A 24,980-nucleotide genomic window follows, 5' to 3' on the forward strand; every position below is an offset into this window, starting at 1 on the left:
AGAGTAATAAAACTGGGCTCCCAGGACATCTTTGACCTGGACTATGACCAAGACATTTGGAAATGGAAAGACATTTACTTTTCTGCTTTACTATGTCAGTGCTGCAGTCTGGACGTAAACTGGCATCAAGGAGAGGAACCATTATATATTTAGAGTGCAGTTACTACCCCTAGGTTCATTGCTACCATTTTCATCTAAATCATCACTCATCTGAACCACGGCAACAGTCTCCACACAGAATCCAGAACATTCTTTTGAAACATAAATTACATCATTAATGAATAAATTTTCAAATACTTACTCAATGGCCATAAAGATTAATGCTTTATGGTGGGTTTTTTTAAAAGATTTATTTATTTATTTGAAAGGAAGAGTTACAGAGAGAATCCACTGGTTCACTCCACAGATGGCCACATGGCCAGGGCTGGGCCAGGCCGATGCCAGGAGCTTCATCCCAGTCTCCTATGTGGGTGCAGGGACCCAAGTACTTCAGTCATCTTCCTCTGGTTTCCCAGGTGCATTAACAGGAAGTTGGACTGGAAGTGGAGCAGCCGGGACACAAACCAGCACACTGACAGAATGTCAGCATCCCAGGCGGCAGCTTTACCTGCAGCGCCACAACACGAGCCCCTGGAACCATTTTCTTTAAAAACTAACAAACTTAGGGCTGACTTGGATACCTGCACCCCTGTGGGAGATGCGGAAGAAGCTCCTGGCTTGAGTTCAGCCCAGCCCTTGCTGTTTTGGCCGATTGGGGAGTGAACCAGTGGATGGAAGACCTCCCTCATTCTCTCTCTACACCTTTCAAATAAAAATAAATAAATAAATCTTAAAACAACAACAACAAAAACAAACTCACTGTACTTCCTTACTGTTTGCCACTGGGCTGATGGCTCCCTGCCTAAACTCTGCTTACAAGCTGCACAATAATGTCAGAGCAGCACACTCTTCTACCCACCAACTGCTCATCCCCTGGGAATGCTACTGCTCCTCCCTGCCCAACTTACTAACTTATCAAATTCCTACCTCACTTCCTTACCACGCTCCTAGTCAGATTCCCTGTGAGCCCCAGGAAACCCCAGGCTCGCCCCCATCACATGGTGTTGGCCACCTGGAATGCCTACTTTTCTGATCGTCACACAGCATTGAAGCCTCAGCTCAAGTATCATCTCCTCAGAGAAGACTTCCCACTCTCCACTCATTCCTCCTCACGTGATTCGGCCGCATCCCAGGCACTTACTTGAACAAGCCCTACACACATGTTAATTATTTAGTTGTCTGTCCCTCAGCTAAAACATAAAGTTCTACTAGTGCACAGCCTTTGTCTTCTACATCGTCAGCCCTACAAAGTTCAGAGCACCCAGCACCTACTCAATGAATGTTTGCTAACGATGAAACTACTAAGTGAAATACGAATTTATGCAAATGAAGACAACAAAAAGAAGGAATTGCAAACGTAGTACTGCATGTGCCAGGGTGGGCAAAAGCAGACACTCCTCTGAAGCCATGTGGCCTGGGCTGGGTCTCAGCTTTGCCATTTAATGGGTGTGTGATTTTGAGCGAGACACTTTTAAAACTCTGCATTTCAATATCTTCATTTATCAAGTGAAGATATTCAAGTGCAAGCTGAAAAAAAAAATTAAAGGAATGATTTAAAAGACGCAGAATTATTACAAGCATGCCCAACACAAATAAATGCTATCTACATAAGTGTTTGCTTTATCGTTTTGCTTTAGGCTGCTTCAGTTTCAACAAATCAGTTGTACTTCAAAATTCCACGAGCCTAGTTAATCCTCTGTCAGGACCAATATGGAAGAGGAGCCCTATCAAAAACCCCATCACCGCAGCATTCCTGAGTGTTCAGTTTGGCTCTGGTCAGGGAATATTAAAGTCTACATGAATGCTGCCTGTTGGAGTTAGGCAATTGAGCAGACTTTGCTATTGTGCAACTGGTGGAAAGAGTAAGAGGTATATAATGCAATCCAGCTGTAACACTTTATAATACCAAAGGCCCACCATATGTCACCATTAAGAGTCCTTCAACCCTTTCAATTACCCTACAAAATTCCATCTTCTCGCCCTGTGGGCATCGTTCAGGTGCTATTTCCTTTCCATCAATTTCAATTCCATTCATCTCCAGTCATTTCATGAAATAGTGGAGGGAGCAGGAATGGTGGTCCAAGAGCACCAAGGCCCACATCTGAGGAGTCATCTGTCCATTCTAGGCAGGCTAGCTCGAGTTCCGCCTCTACTACCCTTCAGATCTAGACAACCATTTCTTCTCAACTATCCCTCTCCTAACACACCTTAAAATACAAGAGGAGAGGAAACCAGCATGATGGGGAGAACAAAAGAAGTTTCTTATTCATCTGGGAATCAGAGGTTCATAAAAGAATGAATTACCTATGAAAGCTTTGTAAATGGTTAAAACTGCTAGAAATTGAAAGAAAATTAATTATTATTATTGAAAAAAAGACTAAATTTTTATTTCAACATCACCAGCTGATAGACTATAACTTCAAGTTATATTCTTTAAATGTATTCCAAGAGGCAATCCCAGTAACTTCTTTTTTAAAAATTCTTTTAATCATTTATTTACTTGTTTGAAAGGCAGACACACAGTGACAAAGATCTTCCACTGATTCACTTCCCAGTCCAAGAGCCCAGAACACAATCTGTGGGGCCGGTGCAGTGGCACAGTGAGTAAAGCTGCCGCCTGTAGTGCCGGCACCCGATATGGGCGCCAGTTCACATCCTGGCTGCTCTACTTCTGATCCAGCTCTCTGCTGTGGCCTAGGAAAGCAGTAGAAGATGGACCAAGTCCTTGGGCCCCTGCGCCCATGTGGGAGACCCGGAGGAAGCTCCTGGCTCCTGGCTTTAGATCGGAGCAGCTCCAGCCATTGCGGTCAATTGGGGAGTGAACCAGTGAACCAGAAGATGAAAGACCGCCCTCCATCCCCCGTGTGTAACTCTGACTTTCAAATAAATAAATAAATAAATCTTTAAAAAAAAAAAAAAAAAAAGGAAGAAGAAGACAATCTGTGTCTCCCACATGGGTGGCAGGGAACCAAGCTCTTGAAGCCATCAACCTTCTACCTCCCAGGGTATGCACTTGCAGGAAGTTGAATTCTTTACTTAATCTTATGTGTATAAAATAATCTGAAAGTATATCGTTGCAAAAAAATGTAATAATGTAAAAAAAATTTATTATGTTGTCCTATGTGCTTATGTTAATCATTTAAAAAAGAAGAATGAGGGGCCAACATTGTGGCACAGCAGGTAAAGCCGCTGCCTGCAATGCCAGCATCCGGTGTGGGCAACAGTTTAAGTCCCAGCTGCGCCACTTCTGATCCAGCTACCTGCTAACGGCTTGGGAAAGCAATGGAAGATGGTCCAAGTTCTTGGGCTCATACACCCATGTGGGAGATCTGGAAGAAGCTCCTGGCTTCTGGCTTCAGATGGGCCCACTTCTGGCCATTTGGGGAGTAAATCAGTGGATGGAAGATCTCTGTCTCTCCCTCACTTCTGTAAACTCTGCCATTCTTTTCTTTTTGAAGATTTATTAATTTATTTATTTGAAAGGCAGAATTACAGAAAGGCAGAGCAGAGAGAGAGAGAGAGAGAGAGGTCTTCCATCCACTGGTTCATTCCCCAATGGCTACAAAGGCCAGAGATGAGCCAATCTGAAGCCAGGAGGCAGGAGCTTCCTCTGGGTTCCCCATGTGGGTGCAGGGGCCCAAGGACTTCGGCCTCTTTTACTCCTTTCCCAGGCCATAGCAGAGAGCTTGATCAGAAGTGGAACAGCTGGGACTCAAACTGGCACCCATACAGTGGTACTGCAGGTGGTGGCTTTACCCACTACATCAAAGTGCCAGCTCAAAAAAATAAATCTTTAAAAAAAAGTTCTTCTGCTTAGTCTAATATAGCTCATCACTAATTCCAGAGAACCAGTAATAAATTTTTACTTTACTCAAAAAACACTCAAAGTTGTAAGACCAAAAAAAGCTACCTTAATTTTTCAAAGATTTACTGAGGAAAAAAGGTACCCTCTTCTGTTCCCCATTATATGTACTATTATCATGTGCTAATTAAAAAGAAAAAATTAAAATAATAGAATTAGTCTTAGTTCAACAACAGCATATGGGGGTCAGCGCTGTGGCATAGTGGGTAAAGCCACTGCCTGCAGTGCCGGCACCGCATATGGGCACCGGTTCAAGTCCCAGCTGCTCCTCTTCTGATCCAGCTCTCTGCTAATGGCCTGGGAAAGCAGTAGAAGACAGCCCAAGTCCTTGGGCCCCTGCACCTGTGTGGGAGACCAGGCGGAAGTTCCTAGCTCCTGGCTTCAGATCAGTGCAGCTCCAGCAGTTGCAGCCAACTGGGGAGTGAACCAGCAAATGGAAGACCTCTCTCTCTCTCTCTCTCTCTCTGCCTCTCCTCTCTCTGTGTAACTCTGCCTTTCAAATAAATCTTAAAAAAAAAAAAAATCACAGCATACTATTGATTGATTTATAATTCATACTTGATTACCTCATCACAAATAATTGCCTTTTATCCAGAAGCAATTATGGTTACGATTATAAAAGGTTTACACCTGTAAGCAGTACCTGGTTAGAATAACTATTTTGTTTATATGCCAAATTCTTTTTGCTAAAAAAGAATACAACTCTAAGTACAGCCAAGTGAGTCATTATGACATCCAGATGTACTAGTTCTCAAGTCCTGAGCTGATGGAATAGATGAGAAATTTCATAAATTGTATAGTCTAGGTTTTGGATTTTGAAACACCTCTTGGGTGGCTGTTGTGATGTCAACAGTATAAACTGTCAAGTACTTGAGACAGAATTTGGAACAAGTTGAAGGTATTCAATATGTGGTCACTGCTACTGTAAATAAGAAGCTGTTTTACCCATTAACTCCACATCACATAGTGCTAGAGTAGTGGTTCCCCCACCCCCAGGGCACGGTGTGTCTGTGCGTGTGTGTGTGTGTATGTGTGTGTGTGTGGCTATTGCCCTGAGGGAATGTTTGGCACATCTGGATACCTCCCTGATTGTCAGGCTTGGGGAAAGGGTGTGAGGGAGGGACAGTCTGCTCCTGACACCCAGGGTATAGAGGACAGGAGGGTTGCTAAACATCACATAACACATGGGATAGTCCCCTACTCCCACAGCCAAATCAAACAACTATCTAAACCATAATATCAAGAGTGCCAAGGTTGAAAAACCCTGCTCCAAAGCAGTGGTTCTCAAACTTTATCACGTCACAAACACCTGGAAGGCTTGCTGAAAACAAAGTCTTCCAGGACCCACCCCAGAGTTTCTGACTTAATTGGCCTAGGATACATTTCTAATCGGTTATCAGCTAATGCTGATGCTTGTGGCCCATGGTCTATGTTTTGAGAAACACAGCTCTATAATAGGTGATAAGAAGCTAATGAACAAAACAAGTATTAGGAAAGTGAGTGCTTCACAATCTTGTTTTTCTAAATGACAATCATAATTTTTTTTCCAAGTTCTAAACCAAAAAATTTTTAAAGTTACACCATATATATATACACTCATATATACCTGTGTGTATGTACACTTTTATGTACATGAGGATACTTGAAAAATTCATGGAAAATAGAATTAAAAGAATGCATACTTCCCATGAACTTTTGGAAGTACCCTCTTTTACAGATAGGTGTATATAGTACAGTTTGTTAAAGAAGAAAGAAAAGGGGCCGGCGCCGTGGCTTAACAGGCTAATCCTCCACCTTGCGGCGCCGGCACACTGGGTTCTAGTCCCAGTCGGGGCGCCGGATTCTATCCCGGTTGCCCCTCTTCCAGGCCAGCTCTCTGCTGTGGCCCAGGAGGGCAGTGGAGGATGGCCCAGGTCCTTGGGCCCTGCACCCACATGGGAGACCAGGAGAGGCACCTGGCTCCTGGCTTCGGATCAGCGTGATGCACCGGCCGCAGCGGCCATTGGAGGGTGAACCAACGGCAAAAAGGAAGACCTTTCTCTCTGTCTCTCTCTCTCTCTCTCACTATACACTCTGCCTGTCAAAAAAAAAAGAAAAGAAAAGTTTGACTTTCTTAAATTTCATTTACAAAATTTGGGGCAAGCGCTGTGGCGCAGCAGGTTAAGCTACCATCTCCAACTCACATAGGTGCCAGTTTGAGTCATGGCTGCTTTACTTCCAATCCTGCTCCCTGCTAATGGCCTGGGAAAACTAGCAGAAGATGGCTCAAGTGCTTGGACCCCTGTCACCCATGAGGGAGATCCAGAAGAAGCTCCTGGCTCTTGGTTTTGGTCTGGCCCAAGTCTGGCCAGCGCAGTCATCTGGGGAGTGAACCAGTAGATGGAAGATCTCTCATTCTTGCCCTCTCTCTGTAACTCTGCCTTTCAAATAAATAAATAAATAAATAAATCTCTTTTAAAGATTTGCTGTATGTAATTTTTTTCTCACAAAGTTATAGATTCTTAAATGCCACACATAAAACTTCAGACTGAACTTATTAATCTAGCTGCAAAAAGCATTGGTAGAAAAAAAAAAAGGACTAATTAGCTGAGTTGTATGAAGAAAAAAGACAAGCTACTAACCTGAAACTATTGTCAAACATGTACACTAAATGGGATTACATCATATTTCACGCCTTTGTATCACTGGGACATATTAACTCTCTGATCCTTGAAGACAAATTTAAAAAAAAAAAAGATGGCACTTACTGTGCATGTCAACAGACTATGAAATTAAAAGCTGCAGTATTAGATGTTCATCTAGTAACCCCTCTCCATCTACTGTCACACACTCACAATATTTAATCACAGCAATATCTAACCTAGTACATCTGCACACGGATGTCTCACATATCTACAACTTTTATTCTCAAAAGTGACCTCTCAACTCAGCTTTGTTCCCCATCTGACACTCTCTACCTAGTATTTCATATCTCAGTATAAAATGCCACTATTCACATAGACAATCAAGTCAGAACCCAGGAACAATTCTTTTCTTTTACCCCAACTTTTACATGCAGGAATTGCTTCTGGCAATTTTGCCTCCAAAATAAACCTCAAATGTAAGGACTTTTCTCCATCATGACCCTTCTCTTGTACCTAGACTTCTCCCAGAGGCCCTGCACTCCCACTCCTGACTCTAGTTCAGTCATTCTATCTTCGGCAACCAGAGTATTCTTGCATCATATTCTCTACCTCATCACTCCCTGCTTTAAAAATACCCCAATGGCTTTACATCACACAACTAAATCCCTTCCCTTGATCTACAAGTAAGGTCCTAGATAATCTGTTTCTTTCCTTTCTCCAAACTTGTCTCAGGTGCCTGCCTCCTTGGTCGCTCGTTAATATCACTTGATCAGTGAGAACTTCCCTTTCCCTAACCATCCTATTGAAACTAACCATGCCCCCTCTCTTTCTCATCTTTCCCTGGCACTTCTCACATGACACATATGTATTTTAGTTTTCAGTATGCTTATTGTTTGTCTCCTCCATTAGAGTTAAGCTGCATCAAGATGCAAATGTCTGTTTGCTCACAGTTCTATCTCCAGTCCCTAGAATGCAAATCACACAATGAGCAATCAGTAACTACTCAACTAATTAATATTACCATAACAATCTCTAAAAGATAAACCAAATTATAGCAACAGGAGAGTGGCATGAGATGAGCAGGTAAAAAGTAGTACAGAAAACAAAATGAGCTTGCTAAACTAAGCTTGGCAAAGAAACAAGAACACACAGAGACTACTATTGGGGAAGACACTGTCATAGTATGGAGATGAAAAACAGAAACATGACTATGCGAACTCTGTTTAGCTTCCACTATTCCCACCAACAGAATGGTCTTCTATGAAGAAAGGGCGAAAACATACTGCTAAGGTGAAAATAATGCTTCCATAGGCTCAAGGAGAGGTAAATGCTTTGGTCGATTTGCTGTCATAAATTAAAAACATGAATTACTTTAAAAGTCACTAAATGAACTTAGAAGACAAAACCAATATCATTAATCTTATGAAAAATAAAGACTGGGTTCTTCTACAGGAGGCCTGCAGGGTGCCATTTTGCAACCACCGTGTCTCTAGTGATCCCTGAGAAATTCCAGCACATTTTGGGAGTACTCAACACTAATATCAATGAGTGTCACAAAACAGCCTTGGCCATCACTGCCATTAAGGGTGTGGGGTGAAGATATGCCCCTGTGGCGCGGACCTCACCAAGAGGGCAGGAGACCTCGCTGAGGATGAGGCGGGACGGGTAAGCAGCATGACACAGAATCCCTGTCAGTACAAGATCCTGGACTGGTTCTTGAACAGAAGGCAGGAAGGAAAAGATGGAAAGTACAGTCAGGTTCTGGCCAATGGTCTGGGTGACAAAGCTCCATGAGGACCCGGAGCAAATGAAGAAAATCCGTACGTACAGAGGGCTGCGCCACTTCTGGGGCCTTCAAGTCAGAGATCAGCACATCAAGACCATGGGGCACTGCAGCCCTACTGCAGGCGTGTCCGTGTGCATTGTCCAGGAAGAAATGAGTCGGTGGGCTTTTTCTGTTAAAAAATAGTTTATATACAAACAAAAGGAGAAGAAGAAAAAAACCAAAAACTGGAAGCGGTGCCTGAGGTCAGGAAGACAGGCAAACATTTCACTTTAAAGATATGCAAGGATTTGGTCAACAAGTAAGCCAGACTTGTGCGCTTCAGAAGTAAAACAGTCATTAGTAGGAATCTGCATAAATTTTAAAATTTTATAGCATCAAATAACTTCGCTCCTTTTTGCTACAGTATTAAGGGATTAGATATCAAAGAGGTGATTTATCTTAAAATTACCAGTTGTAATAACTGATACCAGGTAAACCGGATCAGAATAGTCAGGCACACTTAGTTACTAAATGTCTATAAATCAACTTCAACAATTCTTACTCTACTGCTGACCACATTCAACAAAGTACTAAATCTCACCCATTCTATAGTTCAAATATTTCTCCCATCTGCCCACTTCTCTCTACCATTCACAGTCAACATGTGTAGCTCGACAGTTACCATCTCTTACCTGACCACTGGTATAGAATTCTATTTGACAGCCTTCCCCCGCCTCCAGAAACCTTTTATTTAAGGAATATAAACTTCATGCATTTCATAAATACAACTTTATGAACATATTAATTCTTTACACCCACACTCCTTTCTTCCTCCTCCTCCTCCTATTTCCATTCTTATTTTTTTACTAAGATCTATTTTCAATTAACTTTATATACAATTAACTCCTTTCTAACTCATTAACTACAATGCAGGCAATGGGATGCTCATAAGGAAAATATGATTCTGTTACAGTCTTGCTTAAGTAAGTCTATTACCAATTTTTTATAGGCTCACCTCACTCCCTAGGGATTAAGTTAAACGTTGTTAAAAAAGGCCTATAAGGTTCTGAATAGAATGTTTCCCTAATAGCCAGTGTTACTTTTTTGCCACTCTCAAACTTCATCATCTCACCCCACTTAGAATGGTCTTCTTGGGGTGCCCACTGTGTAGTAGTGGGTTAAGCCACACTTGTCATGCCAGCATCTCATAGTGGTTATCAGTTATGTCGTATCAGTTCAAGTCCAAGCTACTCCATATCCAATCCAGCTCCCTGATAATGGACCTGTGAAAGCAGCAAAGGATGGCTCAAGTACTTGAGCCCCTGCCACCCATGTAGGAGACCTGGATGGAGTTCTGGTCCAGCCCCACTGCGGCCGTCTAGTGAGTGAACCAATGGATAGAGGACCTCTCTCTCTGGCTTGCCCTCTATCACTCTGCCTGTCAAATAAACAAATACATTTTTAAAAATAAAACAAGAAAATGACCTTGTTTTGGTTCCCAAAATTTAGTAACCTCTCTGCTTCCAAGAGCAATCCAGATTATTCCCTCAGTTTAGAACACTTCCATCACAACAACCTGTTCTCTATTCCTTTCCTCTTTTTCTACCACCTCAGTTATCAAGGTAATAATTATGAAAAGGCTATCTGCCTCCTCCCACTAGACCGTAAATTCTAAGGGAAGAGATCAGGCCTGTCATATTCACCCCAGGGTCCTAGCACAGAACCTAGCACATGGTATGCTCTAGCTAATCCATACTACTACCACAGTCTGCACATGACACTCCTATAATGAAGATTCAATTAATGGCCATGAAGATAGGAACCATGAATGTTATTTCCAAGACTTGAATAAACATCATAAAATATATAAACAATGCAAATCTGTGACCAATATTTGTAACTATGAAAGAAAGAATAAAAATTTCCAAAACACTCAGATGAAAAGACTGGCCATGTATTGATAATTGCTGAGGCGGATTGGTCAGTATACAGCAATTCAATATATACTCTGTCCTTATTTATATATTTATATAAAGTAACTCCAATGATCCTATATCTGGTAACATTGTTTTCTAGAGAAAGACAATGTAAAATAAGAACCTTTCATTGAAGACAAAAGCCTCAAGAAGACTACTTATATTTTCTAAAGCCAACTCTACTTAACAAATATCCTTCTATACAGTCCACACCTAGAATAGCACCTGACACAGTAACAAAGTCACAGAAATTGAAGCTTCAGGATATACAGACAGGCATAGGCTGCAAGATTAGAAATCTGTCCCTCTGCTTTAGCAGCCTTTCTATGCCACTACAGTTACTTATTTTTTTCTTTTTTTAAAATTTATTTGACAGGTAGAGTTATAGACAGAGAGAGAGACAGAGAGAAAGGTCTTCCTTCCATTGGTTCACCCCCCAAATGGCCGCTACAGCCAGAGCTATGCCGATCTGAAGCCAGGAGCCAGGTGCTTCCTCCTGGTCTCCCATGTGGGTGCAGGGCCCAAGCACTTGGGCCATCCTCTACTGCCTTCCTGGGCCACAGCAGAGAGCTGGCCTGGAAGAGGAGCAACCGGGACTAGAACCTGGAGCCCATATGGGATGCTGGCGCCGCAGGCAGAGGATTAACCAAGTGAGCCATGGCGTCGGCCCCAACTACAGTTATTTCTGAAGTTGTCTAGAATCTTCCTCAAGACAGAGAGATAGGGATGAAGAGAGACATATTAACAGCAGTTACACATCCAGGAAGAACTTCTGAATAAATTGAAAAAAATCTATCATAATAGTTGAGGTTATATGTAATTTGCTTTCCAGTCCATGAATTTGAGTCTTGTAGGATATTACCAATTTCACACGTAATAGACAATTTTAGGTGTAGGTGTTCAGCACAGGAGTTAACAGGCTGTTCACACCCCATATCAGAGTCCCTGGATTTGGTGCCCAGGTCTGCCAGTTTCTGTGTTCCTGCTAATGCACATCCTGCGAGGTTGCTGATGATGGCTTGAGTGTTTGGGTTTCTGCCACCAACACAGGAGACCCAAATTGGGTTTCAAGCTCCTGGCTTCAGTGTGGCCCAACCCCAGCTGTTGTGGAAATTTGGGGGATGGACCAGTGGATGGAAGATGTCTTTTGTCTGTACTGCTCCTCTGCCTTTCTAATAAATAAAAACATATTTTTTCTAAATAATAATAATAATAAAAAGGGAACTTCTATCAGATAGAAGTGATATGCCATGGGGTACAGTGCTTCACCTGAGGGCAGTGGACTCGGTCCAATACTCTGCTATACTCAACAAAGACAAAGCAAGGCAACATTACAACACACTGCCTCTCTCACTCAAACTTCCAAAGAGCTGGAATCATTACACTTATCTTTTACATTATGCACCAAACAAAAGTATTTGCAAAATAGAACTCTTGTTGTAACATCACCATTGGCTAATCACCATTTCCTTTGAGAAAGCAGTTTTAAGTTAAAATAGCCCATTATCAAATAACAATTCATCTTAAAGTAAACAGCCAGTTAAGAAAAAGTATATATTTTAAAAACATTTTTAGCAGTCAAATCTTGTCTTTAATTGAAGGTCCATGGAATTGATTGTCTTGCTTCTGTTTCAGAATTAATATAGTCTCAGAAAAGCAAGGTTGAAAACTAAGTCATGTCAAAAACAGTTTCAGAGATTTTCACAGATCTCCAGGTTATAAGAAAAACAGCCTGACACTTAACAGAAAACAGCCAGTACAAGTAGTGGCAACTCTACACAAATTAAAATACTACTTTCTTCTCGTTTTTGTGGTGATCACTTCGTTTCACAGGGTGGTGAAATATTTCTGTAGCCAAAATGAAAACCCATAAAAAACACTGAAAGGCACAGTATGTCTTAAATGAGTTTTCTTGGTTTCATAAGCTTTTCTTATTTCTCTTTCACAGAGGTCTGCAAAATTAAAATTAGCATTTGAAAGTATTCAAAAATTGTTTAAATCTTTGTTTAGTTGCTCTACAGGTGCAGCTCTGAATGAAATACATTTACCATCTGCTATGTCATAATTTTGACAAATTTATAATTATACTAACAGGAAGGTAAACTATCTTCGACTTCACAAACCAACAGGAACTTCTTTCAGAGAGAAAAATTCTGAAACTTAAAATCCATTTCCATAAAAAATCTGAAGTGAAGTATTCTTCTATTTTATACTTATATTAAACTATTTACGAAAAGTTGTTTGTATTACTTCCTGGTGGCATTAGAAAGCAATATAATAAAAGAGTCATTTACTCTCTGCTTAAGACCATAGTAGGTTCTAAGGAATTAAGCACATATTGAACGTTCTATAAATACTTGCTGACTAAAAACATAATGGAAGACTTCATATAGATAAGGTGGAATGAGATGAGCATTAAAACACGAGTTGGAGGCAGATGTTTGCCATGGTGGGACCATCTGGTACACTCACACTCCATTATCAAAGTACCTGGGTTTGAGTCCTGGCTCTGCTCCATATTCTAACTTCCTTCTAATGTGTACTGGATGAGACAGACAGCCCAAGGAGTTGGATCCATGCCACCCACATAGGAGGCCCAGGTCGAGTTCCTGGCTCCCGAATTCAGCCTGGTCCAGTCCCAGATACAGAGGCATCAGGAGTGAACCAGCAATAGGATTTTTTTTTTTTTTTCCTTTTTCTCTTTGTGCCTTGCAAATAAAACAGATTTAAAAAAATAAAAATAACAAAACAAGGAGTTGCAGTTAAATAGACAAATACCAAGAGAAAAGGCTAGATCTAGCTAGCATTTTATTTAATGACACACAGAAAGATCCCATCAGCTAACTTCCCAAATGCCTGCGACAACAAAGGACTGTGCCAGTAAGAATCTTGAAGCCAAGAACTCAATCTGGGTCTGCCACATGGTTGGCAGGGACACAAATACTTGAGTCATCACCTGCTGTTTACCAGGGTGCACATTAGCTGGAAGTTGGAATCAGGAGCAGGCATTTGGATATGGGATGCTGGTGTTCCAGGAACATTTTTTTTTAAAGATTTTACTTACTTATTTGAGAGGTAGAGTTACAGACAGTGAGAGGGAGAAAGGTCTTCCTTCCGTTGGTTTACTCCCCAAATGGCCGCAACAGCCGGCTGCAACAGCCAGAGCTGCGCCGATCCGAAGCCAGGAGCCAGGTGCTTCTTCCCTATCTCCCACATGGGTGCAGGGGCGCAGGGTCTTGGGTCATCTTCTACTGCTTTCCCAGGCCACAGGATTGGAAGAAGAGCAGCCAGGACTAGAACCGGCGCCCATATGGGATGCCGGCACTGCCAGTGGAGGATTAACCTACTGCGCCACAGCGCCGCCCCCTCCAAGGTTAACATCTTAATTGCTAGGCAAAATGCCTGCCCTAGAATATGTGATATTTTGAGTGATGCTCTGTCAGTAATGAATGAGCCAGCTTTCAATGGCTTGGTAAATACTGTTTTATTAAAGAGTAAGATAAAAATTTCTTGGACTTGTGGGCCACATAGTCTCTGTCACAACAATTTGACTCTGTTACTGTGGCATGACAGCATCCAAGAAAACATATCAATCCATTAAGTGCAGCTGAATTCCTGCAAATCTTCATAAAAACAGGTGGCGAGCCCACATTCACAGTTTGCTATCCATGTCCTGGAGTCTCACGGAGACTTCCAGTAATTCTTTTCATCAAGACAGTTTTACTTCCTTTCAAACACTTTCACATGAACTGTCTTAGTGTTTCGTTGCAGCCTCTAGAGACGCCTCCTGTTGCACAGGTTAAGAAACTGAAGCTCAACGGGACTGTGGGACTTGACCTGAGTACTAGTAAGTAGAGCTGAGAATTAAAAAACAGGCCTTCATTCTTTTCATTAACTGTTTATCTGAAACATTTCAACCTGTTTTAGAATCCTCTGCTAAGCCTCTGGTTCTTTGTGGCAGACTCACCAAATCCAAAACTGATTTCAAGAGCATCAACTTTTCTTTTTCCCCTATACATAATTTATTTAAACTCTGGAGTCAAATTATTCTCAAATGTTTTCCCTCTACATGAATCCTCTTCTGTTTAGACTCTCCTTTTATTCATGTCTCCTAAAATACATCTCTTCAAACAGCAAGCAAAAAAAAAAAATGGATGGGTACATTCTCAAGTTTTTTAATCACTTAACAATAATTTGTGTACTCAATAATATAAATGGCCAAGTGGCTTCCAGCTACTGAGAAATACTGGACATACAAAAAAGAAACTAGGGCCAACTCCATATAACTTACAGCAAACTGAAGAAATTTAAAACCAAAAAAATAAGAAATGAGATGATGTAATTTATAATATAGGTTGTAATGAATTATTTATATGCTACTGCAGTCACAATAAAGCCTTGAATTTTGCATAATGAAAGTTACTAAATACTAAATAACTATAAACATCTCCTTAACATAATAATATAGTTCAAAAATTAAAACTAGATCACCTTTGTAAAAAATCGTTGTTTTAGGAGGCTGGACATTTTCTACTTTATTGTAGTCATTGAAATAACAGAACTCAATTTGCTGTTACTTTTCAGCAAAAAATAACTATCAAATATAGGTAAAACATAGGATGTTCTAGTTTTGCATGGCAATGTGGGAATGGAAAAGTGACGATGCAGAATGAAACTGAAATATGGTCTTAACTGATGGGGAAAATTATGATTGTATTATGATTCTTACAAAAAACTTGCCAAATTTGTTTGGCTACAAATGTATACAGGAAAATAAAAAGTAAAATAATACTTAGTACCCTGCAATGTTTTTTTATTTCTTTTTAATAAACCTAACTATCACCCAAGAGTGCTTGCTTTCTCATTGTATAACTTACAGGCAAATTATTCATCTTTTGTATGCCTTGGTGAACTGAAATAATTCCGTTTTAATCAATTCCCTACATTTTATTATTTGTGCTTTCAATGTCATGAGATATTTCTGAGACTTCCTTTAACATGAAGATCTTTTAATAGCATTAACTTCCTCTGAGACATCTGTATCCTTTTTGTCACAGCTATTTTCTTTAGTTATGTCAATAAGTTCACCTTCAGTAAGCTGCACTGGCTGCATTTCTAGTCTCTTGAAATTCAGCCATGCCAACATTCCCTAAGTCAGCTATTTCTCCACTTCCTTTTATCCAAATTTCATTTCCCACATTATCACTGTTTTGTTTTTTACTGTATATCCATCCTTCTTTCTTGGTCAATCCTCTTTTTCAATGACCCATTTTTAAAAAATGATACATGGGTTTATTGCAGAAGACACAGAACACAACTACATGCTTCAAGGCATGGGTGAAATGAGGAACAGATGTACCATGACCAAACACCAGCAGACACCGAATGAATGACATGATTTGTCACTGATAACAGGCACATTTGTTGTTATGTGATGATTTCTACAGTGAAATGGTAGCAAACTTGTGTTTTATCTAATTATTTACAGTTAACATGCCATAATAACTGAAATTTGAACCACATACTGGGAAATGGGTGTTACTTACCTAAAAACACAATAACAAAACCTCAAGCATAATGGAATGATCAAGTGAGGACTGCCTGTGCATTAAACAACTGTTTGAAGCATTATAAGGCAATCAATGTAGAAAAGATTAAGGACTCAAGAACTTCAAAATCTGGGAAATACAGAGATGAGTTCCTTGTTTGCCCTCAGCTGTCTCCTTGGGCTATTTTCTAAATCACAGCAAAGAAAGAAAATCCAAAGATCAAGCAAGTCTATTGTTCTAAGAAAGCAGAGGCTGGAGCTGTCCTGCTCTGTGCCCAGAGTTTTCTGTTGTGATCCTAGAGGGGACACACCTGAAGAAGGGCACTAGCCTAGCAGGAATGGTATTTTCTTCAAAAGCTAAACAGAGTTTACTTTATCATGTATTACGGGTAGGGAATCAGTCAAATGCTAGAGAATCCATGAACAGAGTGATGCTGGAAGATCTAAGGGAAAGGATGACAGAAACTCACACTACCGGTTCTACAGCGTGTCAATCACACAGTACGGCTGAGTTGTGTTTCCTAAAGTGGTATTCTGAAATCAAACACTGCTATAGTTACCGTTTTGTAATCCCATCCACAGCTGCTTGTGATCTTTTTTCTGCATTTCATTAATTACTTGACTTTTATGCTTTAAAGCATCAGCTTCTTTCATACAAGACATAAAATGAGCTTCAATTGCATCCTTAGATGGACAGTGCAGAAGGTCCTTTTCTGGAAAACTCTATCAAAGAAAAAAACACAATATAAAACAGGTAGACACATTGTAAAATTAGCTTCTTAAAGAAGAACTGTAATCACCAATTTTCCCAATATTTGTAACCAATCATCTATAACCACTGCAATAAGCCTCAATGCTTTTTAACTTGGAAATAGCCTATTTGCCAAATTTTGTACTTTTCTCAAATAATCCTCATATGTGTTTATAACATAGAATAAGACAGTAAAAGAAAATAATTTTAAAATACATGAGGGGTCTTCAATAAGTTCATAGAAAATCTCTATTTTAGAAACATATGCATAGATTTCAAGAAGTTTTTATACCAAAATAAACTTGTCTTAATTTCACTTTTCCACAAACTCTGTGAAGACCCTCGATGCTTTTGAACTGCCCATATTATGAATTGGCAAAGATATGGAATGCAACCTGCAGACACTGCTGGTGGGAACGTAAAGTTATGACCACTTTGGAAAACACACTGATAGTTTCTTTTAAAGAGTAAACATGCACCTGCCACCTGACCCAGCCATTTTACAACTAGGCATTCGGCTAAAAGAAATGATAGCCTTTGTCCATGTAAAGACTTGCACACAAATGTTAACAACAGCTTTATTTTTAACAGTGAAAAAACAAGAAACAACATACATATGACATAAATTATGGTATAAACTTATTAAAGTGTATACTTTGAATATGAGTAGTGTACTCTAAGTCGAGTAACTTTTAACCTCATCTCCTAACTCTACGGGAACTTTTCTTATTAACCAAAAACAAATTCTGGACTCTCCAAGAAGTGCTACACTATCGGCTCCAAGCTTCAGTTCCTTCTATTTTTTGACTCTGGGGGATTCACCCTTAATTTCTAAGCCTTTAAGAGACTGTTCGTTTGGGTTAAGTTTTGTTATTCCTTATAATTTATAATGTTTATGAAAAAAATTCAGGGGGCTAAGCCTTTCTGAAAATTACTAGTACATAGTTATAGTTGCTCAATTTGTTATAATGTACATCTGAACTTACCTATAACATGTGGTTAGTGGACAGTCTTTTTTCCCTATACCAATGTGAATGAGAATAGATGCAAAACTCAAAAATAAAATCACTGGTGAGGGGGCTGGAGCCGTGGCACAGTGGGTTAATCCTCCGCCTGCGGCACTGGCATCCCATATGGGCGCTGGCATCCCATATGGGCGCTGGTTATAGTCCTGGCTGTTCCACTTCCAGTCCAGCTCTCTGCTGTGGCCTGGGAAAGCAGTAGAAGATGGCCTAAATCCTTGGGCCCCTGCACCTATGTGGGAGACCGGGAAAAAGCACCTGGCTCCTGGCTTTAGATCAGCACAGCTCCGGCCATTGTGGCCATCTGGGGAGTGAACCAGTGGAAGGAAGATCTTTCTGGCCGGCGCCGTGGCTTAACAGGCTAATCCTCCACCTTGTGGCGCTGGCACACCGGGTTCTAGTCCCGGTTGGGGTGCCGGATTCTCTCCTGGTTGCCCCTCTTCCAGGCCAGCTCTCTGCTATGGCCCGGGAGGGCAGTGGAGGATGGCCCAAATCCTTGGGCCCTGCACCTGCATGAGAGACCAGGAGAAGCACCTGGCTCCTGGCTTCGGATTAGTGAGATGCGCCGGCCGCAGCGGCCATTGGAGGGTGAACCAACGGCAAAAAGGAAGACCTTTCTCTCTGTCTCTCTCTCTCACTATCCACTCTGCCTGTCAAAAAAAAAATAAATAAATAAAAAAAGATCTTTCTCTCCTTCCCACTGTCGGTAGCTCTAACTCTCAAATAAAGTAAAATAAAAATCTTCAAAAAATCAATGGTGAGGTAGAAAAGCAGCTTTGAAAGTCAAACAGCTAAATTTACGTCCTATACCTTCTCAGAATCTTTTAGCAGTTGAGCGAATAATGATTGGACCAATAAGTAATAAATGAGATGACTAATGCACTTTCCACAGAAAAAAAAAAGAAACAAGAGCTAACATTTATTGAACACTTTGGATGTGACAATGTACTAAGGCTTTTTATACTTATTATCTAATTAAGTTCTCAGAAAAATACTCAATATAAAATTACTGGGGCTGGTGCTGTAGCGTAGCAGGTAAAGCGGCCGCCTACAGTGCCAGCATCCCACATGGGCGCAGGTTCAAGACCCGTCTGCTCCACTTCCGATCCAGTTCTCTACTATGGCCTGAGAAAGCAGTAGAAAATGGCCCAGGTTCTTGGGCCCCTGCACCCACGTGGGAGACCCAGAGGAAGCCCCTGGCTCCTGGCTTCAGATCGGCACAGCTCTGGCTGTTGCAGCCAATTGGGGAGTGAACAAGTGGATGGAAGATCTCTCTCTCTTTCTCTGCCTCTCCTCTCTCTGCCTAACTCTGACTTTCAAATAAATAAATAAATATTTTTTTTTTTCTGACAGGCAGAGTGGATAGTGAGAGAGAGAGACAGAGAGAAAGGTCTTCCCTTTTGCCGTTGGTTCACCCTCCAATGGCCGCTGCGGCCGGCACATCTTGCTGATCCGAAGCCAGGAGCCAGGTGCTTCTCCTGGTCTCCCATGAGGGTGCAGGGCCCAAGGACCTGGGCCATCCTCCACTGCCTTCCCGGGCCATAGCAGAGAGCTGGCCTGGAAGAGGAGCAACCGGGACAGAATCCGGCGCCCCAACCGGGACTAGAACCCGGTGTGCCGGCGCCGCAAGGCAGAGGATTAGCCTGTTAAGCCACGGCACCGGCCAATAAATAAATTTTTAAAAAAAAAGATAGAATTATTACAGCTATTTCACAAAAGAAAAGTGCAACTCAGAGAATGACAAGAGTCCAAAGAGTTACTGACTTTGCAAGTAGTAGAGCTAGGGTATAAGATAGTTTGACATTAAGACTCCTAACTTTTAACCACTAAACAATATCACTTATTCCAGGTGACCCAAATATTAGGAATGATTATATTCACAATTATTCTCTACACAGGCCCTTTAATAAAAACAGTTTAAAAAATAATGGTGAAGACAGCATTTAGTTATAATCAGGTTACTGTATTCATAAACATCATAGAACTCTGATACAGAGAACCTTAAGAAAATAGAAGGGGCCAGTGTTGTGGCATAGCAGGTTAAGCCGACACCTGCGATGCCAGCAGCCCATATGGGTACAAGTTCAAGTCTCGGTTGCTCCACTTCTGATCCAGCTCCTGCTAATATGCATGGGAAAACAGCCTAAGATGACCCAAGTCCGCTGGCCCCTGCACCCACATTCAAGACCCAGATCAAACGCTTAGCTTTGACCTGGCCCAGCCCCAGCCAATATGGCCACGTTGGGAGTGAACCAGAGGATGAAAGATCTTTCTGTCTCTCTCTCTCTGTAACTCTTTCAAATAAAAAAATAAATCTTTTTTAAAAAATGAAAAGTTAATTTTATTTTTTAGATTTATTTGAAAGGCAGAGCAACAGAGGGATGGCAAACTTCCATTTCTTTTTTTTTAATATTTATTTTATTTTATTTTATTTTTTTATTTTTTGACAGGCAGAGTGGACAATGAGAGAGAGACAGAGAGAAAGGTCTTCCTTTTGCCGTTGGTTCACCCTCCAATGGCCACCGCGGTAGGCCCGCTGCGGCCGGCGCACCACGCTGATCCGATGGCAGGAGCCAGGTGCTTATCCTGGTCTCCCATGGGGTGCAGGGCCCAAGCACTTGGGCCATCCTCCACTGCACTCCCTGGCCACAGCAGAGAGCTGGCCTGGAAGAGGGGCAACCGGGACCGGATCAGTGCCCCGACCGGGACTAGAACCCGGTGTGCCGGCGCCACAAGGCGGAGGATTAGCCTAGTGAGCTGCGGCGCCGGCCCAAACTTCCATTTCCAAGTGGCCAAATAGTCAGGGCTGAGTCAAGAACCAGGAACTGCATCCTAGTCTCCCACATGAGCCATCTTCTGCTGCTTTCCCAGGCATATTAGCAGGGGTCTGGATTGAAGGCAGAGCAGCAAAGACTTGAACCACAACTGTAATATGGGATGAGGCCTGTCAAGCAGCAGCTTAAGCTGCTCAATCACAATACCAGTCCTCCAAATGTAGGTTTTTAAAAAACAAATAATCAGGAACTAATCATGAGTGACAGTTTAATCAGCCTACCCTGCTCATGCCTCCTCCTGATCAAAACAAACTAATCCCACAGTTTCTGCCAAGTAGCCACTGAGCCCCTACACAAGGGTAATGACCCACTGGCCAGACTGCTTGGAGCAGAAGTGAACACCTAAACCACGCTGGGCCATGGAGCTCTCCCTGTGCAGACAGGAATTCCAAATGCCTGGTGCTCTTGAACTACACATCCCTAAGAACTGAGCTGCATGTTTTCAAACATACACACATGAAGACATGCAATGAAAAGCTATAACATTTCATAACATACGAAAAGGCAAAAGGAGCATTTCAGAGGCAGAAAGGCAGAACCAAAAGACGAGAAACATGAACTGAAGGGAGGGAAAGGACTGGCTTAATGAAATTTCCAAGCAACTGGGAGTGAGTGTTTGACAGGGCAGTGAAGACACCTCTTGGGATACCCAGTTCTCACAAGAGAGGACGTGGATTTGAGTGTCAGCTCTGGATTCCAACTTCCCGCTAATGCACACCCTGCGGAGCAGCAGGTGATGACGACTCGAGTGCTCGGGTCCCTGCTGCCCTCGCGGGAACCCAGATTGAGTTCCAGGCTTCTGGCTTTGGCGTGGCTCACCAAAGGGTTCTGCAGACATTAGGGGGATGGACCAGAGGTCAGAAGACCTATCTATGTCTGTCTCTATCTCTGCTTTCCATATGAATTTAAAAACATCATCATCATAATAAATTTCCAATCAGCTATATTGGCTTTGCTTATCCTACACTGAGATTTGTTTTTGGCTTCCTGACCTGGACAAAGAATTACATGTACATATTACATACACATCAATTCTATTATATTCAAATGGATTAACATTATGAAAGTCAATTCTATTTATTTTTTCATTTTTTAAAAATTTTTTAATTTTTAGTTTTTAACAAATTCAGTGTGATTTGTAGATGTGCTTCTAAGAACATAATGATATTCCCTTTCTCCTCCCCCACTCCCTCCTTCCTTCTCCCTTTCTTTCCTTCTTTGAAATTTTTAGATAACATATTTTAAATTTATATTACAGTAAAAAGGATTAATACTACACCAAATAAGAAGTTTAATAGGTTAGTTCTACTTAAATTCAATGTTTTCCATTTCAGGTCTTTAAATCAACCCCTAAAACAAAAAAGTTCATCAAATTAAAAAAAATCCTAACATACTCTAAATATTACACACAATTTTCAATAATTTCTAGAAATTTTTAAATTTAGTAAACTTAATGTATAAATCTAAAATGGCTTTTCAATTTCAAAACAGCCTGATATATATGATAAATGTTCACATATGATTTGTATTTATCAAAAGCTTAAAATGGCTTTTCAGATGCTGTACAATTTGATATGATTATACATTTTTGTTACTAATGAGTAGCTGAAAATATGAATGTTCATATTCCAAAAAATATATAAAAGTTGCAATTTTTCACCTATTTAAGTACTATTCATATTTCTTAAAACTGTGTACAAGCTGAAAATGAAAGAGGTAGTTAAGATCACTCAAAACAGTGTTTTGAGAAGTCTGAAGAAAACATCATTTTGGTGTACTTTTTGACAGTGTTTATACTAATCTCAACAGATCCTGTAACCAGGAAGTGCTAAAAAGTCTTACTTTTTCCACTTCCATTGTTTTGCAGGTTTCTAAGCTTAACAAACCCTGACTTCATTAACTGATAGCTGTCAATTACAAAGTACTAGTCTTCATGGCAAAAAAAGGGCCTACCAAAATAGCAGCGGATATTTACGTATACTTACCGTTCAACAGAGAATGCCTCCTGGGGCCAGCATTATGGTGTAGAGGGTAAACCTGCCACCTACAATGCTGGCATCCCACATGAGAGCCAGTGTGAGTCCAGGCTGCTCCACTTCCCATCCAGCTCCCTGCTAATGCTCCTGGGAAAGCAGCAAAGGGTGGCCCAAGTGCTTGGGTCCCTTTGCCCACATGGAAGACCTGAAGGAGACTCCTGGCACCTGGCTTCAGCCTACCTCAAGGTCTGGTCGTTGTAGCCATCCTGGGAGTGAACCAGCAGATGGAAGACCTCACTCTTTCAAATAAAATAAATCTCAACACACACACACAGTATGCCTCCCCTCTCCCTAGGATAAGGAGCGAATCTTTAGTGATGGGGGCTCAGAGGAAACATGAGAGAGGAATCACAGGAAAAGGCAGCCAATGTGCCTGACACTAATGGTGGCAGTGAAAACAGTGTCAGATGCCTGAACCCAAGAAAGCTTCCTCAGCTCCTGCAGTGTGCTTCATGCCACCATGGGCTGAAGGCAGGAGTGGGAAATCATTCTTTTAAAACCTTCATGATGAAATGACAGATAGGCTTTGCTTCATTCCATTTCTAATCTAGCACACATTTGCAACTGTATCAAAGTGCCTATCTTCTCAGTCCAAATCCTCACAAAATAAAGGGGGTGAGTCTGACAACATGTTTACTTGCTTTCATTAATCTTCCATATCAGAGATCTGATGAACTAAAACTAATTTCATTTTTACAAAAGTAATTTTAAATGGTTCCATTTACATTTATTACTTGTGTCCTTTAATTAAAATAGTAAGCCAGCCTGTGTGGAATGAGTCCAGACACACTAAAGATAACACCAAACAATACTATGCTAAAACTATTTACAAACTAAGTGGAAAAAATAACCCTTTTCAACCTTTTAGTAATACTGTAAGATTAGGGTACAATAAGAGAGCAGAGCTGAACATGTCTTTTCCATATGACCCATAAAGAATCTAGCATCTGCTTAAACATACAAGTGTTGCCATAGCAATGTTATTTCATTACTGAGTCACCTCTAATAATAGTGCACCCAGCATTAGAACAGAAAAAAAATATGAGTTAAATAGCTTACTTTTACAAAATCTTTAAATGTTCACATACATGTACAAATGAGTAAAGAAAGGGAGAGGATTTTTCAAATATTTTTACCAAAATATCATTTTCAGGATGTGAGGAAGGATGCTACAAAAAAGAAGCAAAAAGAAATAAAATAAACTGAATCAAATGCTAAAACCAAAATTTGCTATCTCTCTCAACTCTCTTAAATGTTCTCATTCTTTTTTAAAGATTTATTTATTTATTTGAAAGAGAGAGTTAGAGGGAGAGGGAGAGGGAGAGAGAGAGAGAGAGAGAGAGAGAGAGAAATCAAGAGATCTTCCTTCCATCTGCTGGTTCACTCCCCAGATAGTCGCAATGGCCAGGGCTAGGCCAGTCCGAAGCCAGGAGCCAGGAGCTTCTTTCAGGTCTCCCACATGGATGTCAGAGGCCAAGCACTTGGGCCATCCTCTGCTGCTTTCCCAGGCACATTAGCAGGAAGCTGGATGAGAAGTGGAGCAACCAGCACTCAAACCGGCACCAATATGAGATGTCAGTACTGGAGGCAGTGGCTTTACCCTCTGAGCTACAGTGCCAGCCCCAGTCTTCTAATTCTATCAAGGGGCAATCTGAAACCTTACGTGCAATCATCTCCTTCACTCCTGCCACAGCCTAAGGAGTATCTAACATCCTGCTGGCTAGATGCCATTTGCTGAATCTTTGGAACACAGCTCAATTAATTATTCCCCTCCCTTCCCATAATAGTATCTTTAACCATTTTCTAATTACGTTTTCCACCAGCATTCTCCCATCTTAAAACAATAACCAAAAACCAACCAAGCAATAACCCCTCTCCTCAACCCTAGCTCCTCTTTGGCTTAGCCCTGTCTTTTCTACCTGTAGCTCACCAAGGCCTTTCAGCTCCTAGGAGTCTGCAATCTTGACCCTCACCCAGAGCAAATTCTCTCTTCATGGCCACCACTGGTGCCCTTCAATTCTTCAGTGTTTGAAGGCCTAACCAAACATCTCTATGAAGCACTCATGTACAGGTTCCTGTGTCATCACACTTCTCATTTCCCTCCAACCTCTTTTTCACCTCTCTTGTTTCTTCCTTAACCGTTCTTTATATATTGGTATTTTTCAAGATTCCAGCTTAGGACCTCTTCACTTTTTCATCCCATACGTTCACCTACAGTAAGACTACCTTCTGGCATAGCATGTAGGGACGGAATCACATTATCTGTCTCCTGCCAAGATCCTCTCATGATCTTCAGACCCATACTAATCTAGTTGAATGTTTCATAGACATGTGCAACTCAACAAGTCCAAAAATAAACTAATTATTTCCCCCTTACTCCTCCTCCTCCTCCCCATTTTTTTTCTTTTTTTTTTTTTTCTATTTTTTTCTCTCCTCCCCATTTTCCATATCCAATTTAGTTCT

The 24,980-nt window shown here is 41.1% G+C and overlaps 1 protein-coding gene across 5 annotated transcripts in view; it reads right to left on the minus strand.

Annotated features, from left to right (window-relative positions):
• ATG5 (autophagy related 5) overlaps positions 1-24,980 on the minus strand; it is a 160,321-nt gene that overhangs the window by 75,725 nt on the left and 59,616 nt on the right. For all 5 annotated transcript variants that reach the window (XM_062186564.1, XM_062186565.1, XM_062186566.1 and 2 more), the window contains exon 5: positions 16,435-16,597. In XM_062186564.1, coding sequence (XP_062042548.1) covers positions 16,435-16,597 — 163 coding nt within the window. The remainder of the gene's footprint in view (positions 1-16,434; positions 16,598-24,980) is intronic.

The sequence above is a fragment of the Lepus europaeus genome, chromosome 3 (assembly GCF_033115175.1).
Source record: "Lepus europaeus isolate LE1 chromosome 3, mLepTim1.pri, whole genome shotgun sequence".
Taxonomy (NCBI): Eukaryota; Metazoa; Chordata; class Mammalia; order Lagomorpha; family Leporidae; genus Lepus; species Lepus europaeus.